Source organism: Monodelphis domestica, chromosome 2, assembly GCF_027887165.1.
Source record: "Monodelphis domestica isolate mMonDom1 chromosome 2, mMonDom1.pri, whole genome shotgun sequence".
NCBI classification, from domain to species: Eukaryota; Metazoa; Chordata; class Mammalia; order Didelphimorphia; family Didelphidae; genus Monodelphis; species Monodelphis domestica.
Window position 1 is genome coordinate 431,252,096 of NC_077228.1, and position 13,536 is coordinate 431,265,631.

The 13,536-nt window shown below is 32.4% G+C and overlaps 1 protein-coding gene across 2 annotated transcripts in view; it reads left to right on the forward strand.

Annotated features, from left to right (window-relative positions):
- Window positions 1-13,444, forward strand: part of LOC100032151 (damage-control phosphatase ARMT1-like) — a 28,499-nt gene extending 15,055 nt beyond the window's left edge. For both annotated transcript variants that reach the window (XM_001381198.4, XM_016428957.2), the window contains exons 3-5: window positions 5,892-6,136; window positions 7,822-7,987; window positions 11,227-13,444. In XM_001381198.4, the coding sequence (XP_001381235.1) occupies window positions 5,892-6,136; window positions 7,822-7,987; window positions 11,227-11,997 (1,182 nt within the window). In that variant the 3' untranslated portion in view covers window positions 11,998-13,444. The remainder of the gene's footprint in view (window positions 1-5,891; window positions 6,137-7,821; window positions 7,988-11,226) is intronic.
- Window positions 13,445-13,536: the final 92 nt, after the last annotated feature.

Here is a 13,536-nt window from a genome sequence, read left to right on the forward strand (position 1 = left end):
GTTGTTTTAATTTGCATTTATTTAATCAGTAATGATTTTTCATATGACTCTAGTTAGTTTTGACTTCTTCATCTGAAAACTGCCCTTTCATATTACTTGACCATTTTGGGGATCAGTTGGAGAATCTTATGAATATGACTCAGTTTGAGAAATGAGGCCTTTGCCAGAAATGGTTGTTGTTATGAAAATTTTTCATAGTTTAATGTTTTTCTTCTAAACATGGTTTCATTGACTTTGTGCAAATATTTTAAAATTTATTGTATTCAAAATTATCCAAATTTTATGTCTTATAATGTGCTTTTATCTCTTGTTTGGTCATAAATTGTTCCCTTTTCCATAGATCTGATAGGTAAACTATTCCATGCTCCTCTAATTTGCTCATGGTATGTTTAAGTCATGGACACATTTTGACTTTATCTTGGTATATGGGTCCAAGATGTTGATTTATGTGTAGTTTCTGCCACTGTTTTCCAGATTTCTCAACAGGTTTTGTTTAATAGTGAATATTATTAAATAGTAAATATCTCAGGAGCTTGGATCTTTGACTTTCTGAAACATTATTATGGATGTTTTTCTACTGTTGTGTTATGTGTCCTATTCCATTGGTCTACTACTATATTTTTTCCAAGACATAACTTCAATATATATTATTCCAGGCATAATTTCATAATCTTCACAATGGATAGGCAAATAACCTCAAATAAAATACTACCAGTAGATTTGAAACTTTTAGCCCTATTTTGTGTAAGGAGTGTTTGTAATGGACTCAGGGATTCCATTATTCAGCAAGCCACTTGTTGAGGAATTTCTTTCTTCCTTTTTTCAATTTGATCTCCTTCCCCCCAATTACATGTAGAAAGTTTCCAAAAATTTTAGAGAAGTTTTGAGTCTTGAATTCTCTGCTTCTGTCTTCCTCTTCTCCCTGCTGAGGTGGTAAGCAAATCTGATATAGATTTTACATGTTTAATCATGTAAAACATTTTCTCATATTAATCCTATTATAGAAAGATGCTCAAAAAAATTAAAGAGAGAAAAAAAAAGTTTGCTTTGGTCTGGATTTAGATTTCATCACTTATTTCTCTGGAAGCAGATGGCTTTTTTTTTTTATGAGTCCTTTGGGATTGTTTTGGATCATTGTATTGCTGAAAATAGCCATGTTATTCACAATTGTTCATTATATGGTGTTACTGTCATTGTTTATGATGTTCTCCTGATTCTGTTTACTTCATTGTGCTTTAGATCATGTGTGTCTCTCCCCTCCTGATCATAATTTTTTACCGCATAAGAGTATTCCATTATAATGTTCTATAGCTTCTTCAGTCATTCCCCAAATGATGAGTACTCCTTCTCTTCCCAATTCTTTGCCCCCATAAAAAAGTGCTGCTTTAAATATTTTTGTACATATAAGCCCTTCCACTTTTTGTTTATCTCTTTGAGATAAATTCTAGTAATGGTATTGCTGGGTCAAGGGGATATGTACTGTTTTATATAGTCCTTTGGTCTTAGGTCTAAAGTGTTTTCCAGAATGGTTGAATCAGTTCTCCTCTCTCCAAACAGTGCATTAGTGTCTCATTTTTCCCACATCCTCTCCAAGTTTTGCTATTTTTCTTTCCTGTCATAATAGCCAATATGATTGGTATGGAGTGGTACCTCAGAGTTGTTTTAATTTGCATTTCTCTAATTAATAGTGATTTAAAATGTTTTATTTTTTTCCTGATCAGAGAGAGCTTTAATCTGTCTGTTCATATCCTTTGACCATATCAATTGGGGTATGACTTCTATCTTTATACATCTGCCCTGCTTCTCTATGTATTTGAGGAATGAGGCCTTTATTAAAGAGACTTGTAAAATTTCTTTTCACTATTATGATTTATTTCTGTGTATTACTCTCTTCCTTTTTTCACCCCACCCCATTTATCCTTTCCCCTCTCCTTTCAATCTATCCATCCTCAAAAGAGTTGAGTTTCTATCACATCTTCCAATTTACCCTCTTTTCTATCAGCTCTTCCCTACCCCTCATCTTCTTTTTCTCCTGTTTTCTTTTAGGGCAAGGTATATTTTTGTACCCAAATGAGTATGTAGATTCTTCCCTCTTTGAGCCAATTTTGATGAGAGTAAAGTTCATGCGCTCTTTTCCTCACTTCCTCCATTTCCCCCTCCACTCTAAAAGCTCTTTCATGCCTTTTTTATGGAAGATAATTTACCCCATTCAATTTCTTCCTTCCTCTTTCTTCCAATGCATTACTCTTTCTCATCCCTTAATTTTATTTTTTTTTAGATATCATCCCATCATATTCAACTCACACCCTTGTCTTCTGTCTATATATACTACTTCTAACTGCCTTAATAATGATAAAATTCTGAGGAGTTACAAGAATCATCTTCCCATGTAGGTATGTAAACAGTTTAATCTTATTGACTGTATTTATCTTTCCTATTTGCCTTTTTATGTTTCTCTTGAATCTTGTATTTGAGAGTCAGATTTTCCATTTAACTCTGGTCTTTTTGTTGGGAATGTTTGAAAGCCTTCTATTTCATTGAATACACATTTTTTCCCCCTGAATGATTATACTCAGTTTTGTTGGGGAAGTGATTCTTGGTTGAAGTCTTTTGCCCTCTGGAATATATTCCAGACCCTCTGATCCTTTAATATAGAAGCTGTTAAATCTTATGTTATTCTGAATATGGGTGCATGATATTTGAATTGTTTCTTTTCAGTTGCTTTTGTAATATTTTTCTTTGACCTAAGAGTTCTAGAATTTGACTGATATTTTTGATAGTTTTTCTTTTGGGATCACTTTCAGAAAGTGATTAATGGATTCTTTCAATTTCTATTTTCCCCTGGGTTCTGGACTAGCAGGGCAGTTTTCCTTGATAATTTCTTGGAAGATGATGTCTGAGTTGTTTTTTTTTTTTGATCGTGGATTTCAGGTAGAATAATATTTAGATGATCTCTCATTGATTTATTTTCCAGGTCAATTGTTTTTCCAATGAGATTTCACATTTCATTCTTTTGGCTTTCTTGATTGTTTCTTGCAGTTTCATAGAGTCATTAGCTTCTACTTGCTCAATTTATAATTTCTTCAGTGAGCTTTTGATTTTCCTTTTTCATTTGACCAATTATACTTTTTAAAGAGTTCTTTTCCCCACTAATTTTTGTACATTTCTTTCTATTTGGCCAATTCAATTTTTTAACAAGTTCTCCTCAATAAATTTTTGTGCCTCTTTTACCATTTGGCCAATACTTTAATTTTTTTTTTCAGTACTTTTTTGTGCCTCCTTTGCCAAGCTATTCACTCTCTTTTTATGATTTCTTGCATCACTTGCATTTCTTTCCCCAATTTCCCCCCAATGTCCCAAGACATTTTGTCTTATTTGATTTTTAAAATCCTTTTTGAGCTCTTCCAGGAGCTCCTTCTGGATCTGAGACCAATGCACTTTTTTTTTTTTTTTGAGGCTTTGTATGTAGTTGTTTTCACTTTGTTGCTTCAGGTTTTTCATACTGCTGTTTTCAGAACTGTTTCTGGGAATCTGTATGTTTTTGGTTCTTCCAAATTCATATGATTTAATGAGAGAGATGTTGTCATCCCTCTTCTAGCTTAGGCTCTGGTTTGTAAGCAATCACAAGCATTTTTTCTGTCCTGGACCTGTGACCAGCATCCCTGCTCCCCTGAGGGCTGCATGCTCTAGTGTGCTAATACTCCTCCTTGCCCTCAGCCTGGAACCTAGATTTGTGTATGGGCAACACAAAAGAATATTACACTCAGTGTCAGCAAAGGATCCCCTTTGGTATCCTTTCGACGAACCCCCTTGTCCTCTTTAGATAGAATGCTCCAGAAGCCCCTACTGGTGAGTCAGTCACCTGTAATACTTGCTTCTGAGGTGCGGTCTATGCTGAAACTATTCCATTCTCACTCCAGTGAGACAAGATATTTCCTGCTAATCTTCTATGTTGTTTTGGGCAGTAAAATGGTTTCAACTTATCCTTTTGTTGGTTCTGCCATTCTAGAATTTGTTTTGAGGTGTTATTTAAAAGTATTTGGAGGGGAGTTTGACAGAGTTTAGCTGAGTTCTTGCCTTTTTCCTTTCTTCCCCTATCTTAGCACAAACTTTCAAGCTTGTTAGTTTTTAATCATTCTTTACTTGCTCATAGTTCTAGTTTACCTTTAACTTTCAGTTGCTTAATCAATTTACATGTCAAATGCCCTCATTAGTTCTATATTTCTCATCAGGAAAGAATTACATTTTTTTCAACTTCCGGAATTAACCATCTTTTTTCATGACAGAGTGTGCTTTTTTGAAGCATAGATAATTTTGGTGCATAGACTAGTTTCCTTTACCTTTTTTCCCTTTCCCCCTAATCCTTCTAAAACCTCTGCTTTCTATCTTAGAATGGATACTAAATATTGGCTTTGAAGTAGAATTGCAGTAAGGGCTATGCATTTGAGGTTAAATGACTTGCTCAAGTTCACACAGCTAGGAAGTGTCTTTGTCTAGATCTGAACCCAGTATTTCTCATCACCAGGCCTAGCTCTCCATCCACTGAACTACCCTAGCTCCCCTGCTCCCCTTGTCTTTCTTAGGTTATTACATTTTGGCCTCTTAATTCCTTGTCCTCCCAATTTTAGTTTAGTTGGGGTTTTTTTGTCTGAGCATGTAAATTACCTACTCCTGGATAAATATATATATATATGTTTGTTTCTCTCTTTGACATGGTACTAAAATTCATTGGCTCCATTTTTGAGTTACTGAAAGTTCTACATTTTTTTTTTTGGTCTTGAAGGTTCTCTCAACTTGAGCTTTGCTTTGTATTTCTTTTACTTTTGTAAAATTTTATTGGAGCATTTCCTTGAAGGTGATATTCAGATTCTTTCTTCATGGGCATTTTTTTCCCCTGGGAGAACAGTAATAGTCTTTTGATTGTCCTGCTTAAACTCTGTTCTCTGGTTTTGTTGCTTTTCTTTATAAAGGTCTTTCCCCAGTTTTCATATTTAAAATTTTTTCTTCTTCTGTTTCTTCAATTTTTGTTCTATTTGAATCATGCTCATAGGAGAATAAAATACTTTGAGATTTTCCATTGTCTTTTCAATAATATCAATTCTTATTTTCATATTCCTGAATTCTTTTAATAATCTAATTTATAGTCTTAGAACTATCAGATCTTTCTTTATATCTCTTGGAAACAGTATAGCAGAATAAACAGTGTTGGCCTTCCAGTCAGGAAAACCTGTGTTCAGAGCCTAACCCAGGCAAGTTACTTGCTGATTCTGAGCTGTGGCTTCTTCATCAATAAACAGGGATAATACCTGTATTCTGTACTTCACAAGGTTGTTTTGAAGGTTAAATGAGATAATTTCTGTTAAATACCATGTAGACTTTAAAGTCTGATATAAGCAGAAGTTATTGATATTCTAAATCTTCCTCAAAATTCTACCATATTTCATTTTTTAATGGTATAGTTTCTGATATTGTAGTCTTTATTTTCTTACAGTAATTTCTTTTTGCTTTCTTCTTTCCCAAAGTATCAGTCCATTGCATCTAATTAGTTCTCTTTTCTACTTATTTGTACAGCCTTTCTGTTAATCTTCTAGTTATTTCTTTTTGTTGTTGTTTTATATTATTTGTCACATATATCATTGTTTAGAGGTTGGGCCCAAATACAGAATTCACCATCTCAATTCCACCATCTGGTCCTGGGTTTTACTAAAGTATATTTATTTATATGAGACCTGTATGAGTAATAAGTGATTTAGAACTCCAGAATTCTAGATTAGAACATGGTTTATTCTAAACAGCTTTTGACATTTTAAAAATCCAAGACTCTTGAAAAGCAACTTCAATTTATGATGATTAAAATTTGTGAAAGGTATTTTTAAATTCTTTTTTTCTAGGAAGGCACTGAAGCAGAAAAGAAAGCTATTTCTCTTCTTTCTAAGTTACGAAATGAACTACAAACTGATAAGCCATTGCTGCCTTTGCATGATGACTGGGTTGATACTGATATATGGAACCAATACCTGGAAGATCAACATAATCTTTTAAATGAAAATGACAAAAAAATAAGCTGGTTTCAATCTTCTTGGTTGTATGTAGAGTGTTATTTATACCGTAGAATTCATGAAGCATTAGTGCTAAGGTAAGTAAATATCTTTTTGTATAAAAATTATTAATCTCAAGCTTACTCTTAATATGAGGTGTGATTATAAATTAATGAGGTGGATTTTTAAATAAAAAGAATGGAAGTTCCACTTGCAAATGGATGTTTTTTTTCAAAGTCACATTGGGAATTAATATACTTATTCCAGCCATACTGCCATCATCAAACACATATTGGAATACCTCTTTTGGAATTGTTTTCAGAACCAGCTCATGAGTAATAGAACTTCATTTTAAAATCAAGGTGGTATCACTTAATTCAGTCCAGTCCATTTTATTTACCAGATTTGGATCCAAGAGTCAAATTTATCATCAAAAGATAAAAGATTTGCCACCATTGAAAATCTTCAAAAGATTGTGCCACAAACTGAAGCTAATTCCAAAAGAGGAAATAAAAAATATTTTGAGCAATGATAACATCATTTGAATAAGAATATTTTCTCCTAATCTAGCTACTTTAAAAGGAAAAATGCTCATTTGGATATATAAATTCTGGTAGATATTTTTAAACAACCAGTGAAGTTACTTTCTTGTCACAGCTTATATACCATAAACTTTTGATTTTTTACCTGAATATAAAAAAGTGGGGGACATAGTATGGATAACTTGGAAAAGAAGATAATCCTCAAATCTTTTGGGCTTTGAAATATCTCATCATTTTCCCCTTCAGAGTTAGTTGCTCATTTGTTTTCTTTGGTTAACATTATTCTTATTTCTCCATATTCCCTTATTGTGTGCTGGCCAGGCAATAGAATGAGATGGCCTAGGAAGATAATTGATATCAAATATGGGGATGAGGAAATGGGAAGAGAGTAAACAGTTTGGAATTTAAAATTTTGTAAAGATAACCTGCATATAGGTAATCAAACTTGACTTTAAAATGAAATCAAGGCAGCTGGGTGGTTGAGTAGGTAAAGTGCTAGATTTGGATTCAAGAAGACCCGAGTTTGAATCTCCCCTGGAAGACTTACCCTATGCAAGACAGTTAATCCTTTTCTGCCTCAATTTCCTCATGTATAAAGTAGAAATAAATAATAACACCTACCTCACAGGGATGTTGGGAGGATAAGTGGGAGAATATATTTAAAGTATTTTGGAATCCTTAAAGTACTGTATACATGATTGGGTTATTTATTTATTTTTTATTTTATTTTATTTTTTTAAAACCCTTACCTTCCATCTTGGAATCAATACTGTGTGTTGGTTCCAAGGCAGAAGAGTGGTAAGGGCTAGGCAATGGGGGTTAAGTGACTTGCCCAGGGTCACACAGCTGGGAAGTATCTGAGGCCAGATTTGAACCCAGGACCTGGCTCTAAATTCAGTGAGCTACCCAGCCGTCCTCAATTGGCTTTTTAAAATTATTATTTTAAGCCAAAGCTTTTCCTATTCTCTTGTGCTTCCTGACTTTTGAGGTTTTCATCAGAAGGAGAAATTGGCCAATAGGAGGCAATATCAAATTAGTACTGCAAAATATTGTACATTACTCTGATTTGTCAGAGTAAGCTTTTAGGATTATCTATGGAAGATTTGTTTTCAAGGAGATTCATGCTTCTCAGCTTTTACCACAGTTGAGATTTGACTATTAAATTAAGATGATATTAAAAACTATCTAAAGTATAGTATCATGATTATTTTTTACTTCTTGTTTCTCTTGTCCCATTTTAGTTCACCAATCAGTGACTTTGATGTATTTAAAGACTCAAAAGACCAGAATTTTTTAGAATCACGAGGTGCTATTGAGGCTTTATGTTTTTATCTACAAGAGTCAAAAAGAACAATTGAAGTTGTAGATGAAAATATACAAAAAGATGAATTTTGTAAACTCTTGCAGGTAATTTTATAATATTCTTTCTCTGTCTTTTCATTTATATATTTTGAGCAATGATAACATTATTGGAATAAGAATATTTTGTCTTATTTTGACCCTTTTAAAGGGGAAAATATATATATCATTTGCATATACATATATCTATATATATACACACATATCCATATACAATGCTTATATTTATAAAAAGTTGTTTTTTTGCATAGAAATATATTGTTTTAAATCTGCAAAATTATTTAGAGCCATTTGTACATAAGTGTAATTGATTTTTTATCATGATGTTATTCAAGTAATAAAATTCATTTTAATATTTGAAATGAATTTTGAGGTCACCTCATAATTTTTTCCTTAAGAATCATTTGCCTTAATATTTTAAAATTATTCTCATATATATGCATATATATATGTTATATGTAAAATTTGAGCAGTTAGTCATCTTATTAGATATTTCCTTGACTGAAATAATATACATTTTTAATATTTGTTTTCATTGCACTTTTTTCTTTTTTTCACTTAAAACACTCTTAAATGGTATTACTATTGTTCTGAGAACTTCTTGGAAGTATACTCTTGTCCATTTAGCTAGAGAGTAGGTTCTGGGGTCAAGGAGCAAAAAAACTGAAAGCACAAAATATTGGAAAGAGGAACCAGATAACCAAAAAAAAGACTTTAACATGTGAAAAGTAAAATAAGGAATTTAAATAACTGTTCAAAATTACATAGGAAATCTTTTGAGGTACTCTCTAGTATTGAAAAATGAATTTTGTAGTCAATAATTGACTTAATATGAATCTGGGCAAAATAAGTTTTACATTTATTCTGATCTTCATTTTTCCATTTCACCCTTTCTCAGATTAATATGCATGTGTATAGATATGTATATCTATATATGACATATAAATAAATACACAAATTCTTCAGATCTGTGAGATCTCATCAATGTGGATATTTTTTCCATCAGTGTTCTTATCACACATAATTCTTATTCATATTTTCCTGTGAATCCTCTTTATAGGAGGCTGCTAATCCTTTTCTGATCCTTTGTGTATTTTATACATACTAGTACAGTGCTTGGACTTGTTCCTTCTTTATCCTTTAATTTTGTTACATGATTAGTTCCATCTTTTCTGGTCAACCTCCCCTGTATGGTTTTGTATACCATCGTACTACATGGTCTACCACTTTATCCTTCATCATTTGCTGAACTATTACCCTTACTCTCATGACTTATTGTTAATGAGCTATAAATCCTTATCTGAACCATAATAAAAAGAAGAAAAAACTTCTTTTCCATATTATTAATAATTAGTAGTATTAGAGTTATAGTTTTTAAAAGATATGTGTGTGTGTGTGTGTATATATATATATATACCAGAAGTTCAGCTTTGTAAATTGGTTTTTTTATTTCTTACAAAAAGTTTTGCCTATGCAATGTAGGCAAGTTTTGCTTTGGAGCTAAAAAGTTTGATTCTCTATATTGCAGAACTTTAGTTTCACACATAACTTATATTTGATATAATTCTAATTAATGTTTTTGTTTTGCATACTATTAAATTCTGGAGATGTGAGTAAGCTTATCTATGAAAGCAAGATAATCCATCAATAATATAGATCATTCTGCTATTGACTGTGTGAAGCATACAATGATAAACACTGAAATAATGTTTTACAAGTGCAGATATTGTTTGGATCCTAATGGAATCTTTTGACTTCCAGAAACTGATTTCAGACAACATTATTTATTTAAGCTTCATTCCTTCTTCAAATAGATTAGCTGCATAATATTAATTAAAGGAGGAAGTAGAATGTTATGGTTGGCAGGAATACTCTGGAGTTTCTATTAATCAAAAAATGCATAACTTCACCCTTCCCCCCCCCCTTCTAAGCTATACTTTTAAATTAAGGATGGAATTTTGGAACAGAAGAGCTTATCCTTTGTTCCATGTCTAATCTTTACCTCCATGACCGTCTTTCAATCTTGACATGGTTTTTAAATTCACAAAGGGTTAGCAGTGAATAGAAATATTTGTAAAATAACATTTTAAACAGTTTTTTGGTACTTTTAAAAAACAATTTTATTTTATTTTACTTTTTAAAAAACCCTTATCTTCCATATTGGAATCACCACTGTGTTTTGGTTCTAAGGCAGAAGAGTGGTAAGGGCTAGGCAATGGGGGTTAAGTGACTTGCCCAGGGTCACACAGCTGGGAAGTGTCCGAGACCAGATTTGAACCCTAGATCTCCCATCTTGGCTTGGCTCTCAATCCACTGAAGCTACCCAGCTGCCCTAAAAAATGATTTTAATCAAGGATGAGATTTTTTTAAACATGTATTTAATATAAGTTCATTAAGAGTTCTAGTTTAAAAATGTTTATATGAAGTTATGTCTCAGAAATAAGCTTAAATACTTTAAAAAGTCAAAAGCTTATTAATAAAATTAAATGTTATTTTAACTATTAGAATAAATATCAGAAAAAGAGAATTCACCTTTCTTTATTAATTCTTGAGTTAAATTACAGTATTTGAAGTCTTATCTTTTAACAGAATCTTGATGATCACTCCTTTCATTTGTGTTGACTCTCCCTGACTCCATTTGTAGTTTTTTGGGTAGATACTGGAGTGGTTTGCTATTCCCTTCTCTAGCTCATTTTACAAAGGAGGAGGATTAATAGGATTGATCTGTTTGTCCAGATTCATACAGCTAGAAAGTCCCAGAGGTCAAATTTGTGAACTCCTGAAGAGGAGTTCCTCCTAACTTCAGGCCTGGAGTTATCTACTGCACCACCTAGCTGCCCACTACATAAATCTTATCTAATCTTTACTTCTATTCTGTATCTTAACTGCTTAATATAGTAAATAGGGAGGAACGTTTTTTGCTTTTTCATTGACAACAATGGGTTAACTGGATAAATTTTTGAACCTATGACACGCATGCCAGAGGGGGCACTCAAAGCCCTCTCTATGGGCACATATGCCATTGCCCAGCACAGAGTTCATCAGAGTTTGTTACTGAAAAGCCAGAGGGACATGCGCCAGGCTGCTCCCTTCCCCTCTCCAGAGGTGCCTGAGGACATTTCTTATAAGATAGCAAAATTATTTTTCATATAAAGATAAGTTGATGCCACTCTGAGTTGTAAGGGGAAAAAGTTTTAAAATGGAATTGCATATGAATTGATGTAGCCTTTGAAATATTTCAATTGTATATAGGTACTAAATAATGATTATTTTGTACTTTTTTTCAGATTATGTTATGGGGAAATAAGTGTGATCTGGCAGTTGTACCTGGTCAGAGCATCCCTCAAACATCTAGTCCACTAACCATTTTGGAAGGCCTAAAACCTTTCATTTTAGTGAATAATATGGACGCCCTTTGGTCACTACTTTTAAACAAAAGGAAAAAGAGTCAGGAGAATTTTTCTGTTATTAGAGTGGATTTTATCCTGGATAATGCAGGGTTTGAACTTGTTACAGATTTGGTAATGGCAGACTTCCTGATAGCCTCAAACTTGGCTACTGAGATCCATTTCCATGGAAAATGTATTCCCTGGTTTGTTTCAGATACTAATATAAAAGATGTGAATTGGTTGATTACACAATTAAAAGCTGCTGAGAGCACGTACCTGTCCACGTGTGGGCTTATCTGGGAGGACTATCTTAAAAAGAAGACATGGGTTTACCACGATCATATGTTTTGGACTCTGCCTTTTGAATATTGTGCTATGCCTCATGTTGCTCCTGACTTATATGCTGATCTACAAAAGTCAAATTTAATTCTTTTCAAAGGTGATTTGAACTATAGGAAATTGTTAGGAGACAGAAAATGGGGGCTTACAATTCCATTTCATGAGGCTTTAAATGGCTTCCATCCTGCACCTCTCTGTAGCATAAGAACAGTAAAAACTCAAGTTCAAGCTGGTCTAGCCCCTGGGCAAGGAGAACAAGTTGCAGATTCTAATCCTGAATGGATGACCAGTGGAAACTACGGTATATTACAGTTTGATGGAGGGCCTTGATTTGGCTTAGGTACTTTTTAAACTCTTTAACGAAAGGCTCTAACATATACATTTCTTCCCTAGAAAAGACATTTAAAAATTTAATTACTTTGAGGGTGTTGAGTTAACTTCTTTTTTTGAATGCTTACATTTTCAGTATTAGTTGTATTGTGATATTGCTGATTAAGGGTCTCTGGGTTCAGCTTCTTTGGAAGTCTTAATAACATTTTATTTCTTACTATTCATTGAAGCTTTATGTCTATTGTCCAACATTTCAAGTGAAGTTACTGAGATGAATGTAAAAAAATGTATTTTTCTTTTATAGTTAATTATATTTATTTTTTATTTATGTTTTGCCATTTGAAAAGATAGTAAGGTACATGATATTGAGTATTTTGGGAAATAGTAAAAATATCTTAACTTCATTTTTACTGCTACCACACATCTTATGGTTGCATAAATTTTAATTTATCTATCCTAAGGAAAAATTTTGTAAAACTGTTATGTTTGGAACCATAAGGATGTAGAAGATTAAATAATTCAGAGGAATTGCCTTTTTTTACTTGAATTTCTTAATGATAATAGCCTGCATTCACATGCATTATGCATTCCTATGCATGCGTTTACCTTTTTGAGTAAAATGTATATAAATTACAAAAAAAAACAAGAAAAAATTAAACAGATCATAAGGAGCTGTATTATTGAAGAATGATATCTTTTTCATGCTTATGAATTATATCTGTATACCAAAAGATATTTTGATCAAATTGTCTGTAGAAATAAAGAATTTCACCATGACTGAAAAAGCATTTATTCTCATGCTTTGAATTTGGAAGGATGACTTTCCACTATGGATCAGTTTTTAATCTGAATTGTTTAGAAAGTGTAACTACTTCACTACCTTAGTTTGAAAAAAATATAACTGAATATGTTTTCTGGAGCTGGGCTAATAAAACAAATTGTATTAAAATTCTGTTTGGTTTTGTTTTCCATCACAGAGTTAAAAATAGACAATTACATGTCCATGCCAAAAGAACTGAATAATAATGTGTCAGTTATCCAAAAGCAGACTTTGATGAAATTATCTTAGTTCCTTCTTAGCTGGAAAAAAAAAAAAGTTCTATAGTGACTGTATATAAATTAATGGTTAATTTATTTACTTCTACATATTTTCACTTATGGATGATTCTTTTAAAAAATAAATAACATAGAAAGTTGAATTACCAAAACAAATATGAAGTGGGATAAAAGCATTTATATGAATGCTCAGGTATAGTGCAGACTCCTGTTCAGGGAATTACATTTTGTTGGAGAATAAACAACAGCTATTGGCAGGTCTGTTACAAGTACAATGTTTACTTACAATGAACTTGAAAACTGAAAGTTATTTTTCATTTCACAGAATTCCAAGTTTGCTAGTTTAAAAATATGTGGTTAAATTGCTAAAATAAAATATTTGAAAATTTTTGATCATTTTCCATTTTGTTATATAGCATGTGACATGATCCCTGGTTCTTTAAAAAATATTTTATTGATGCTCTTTTCCCTTTTTAAATATGT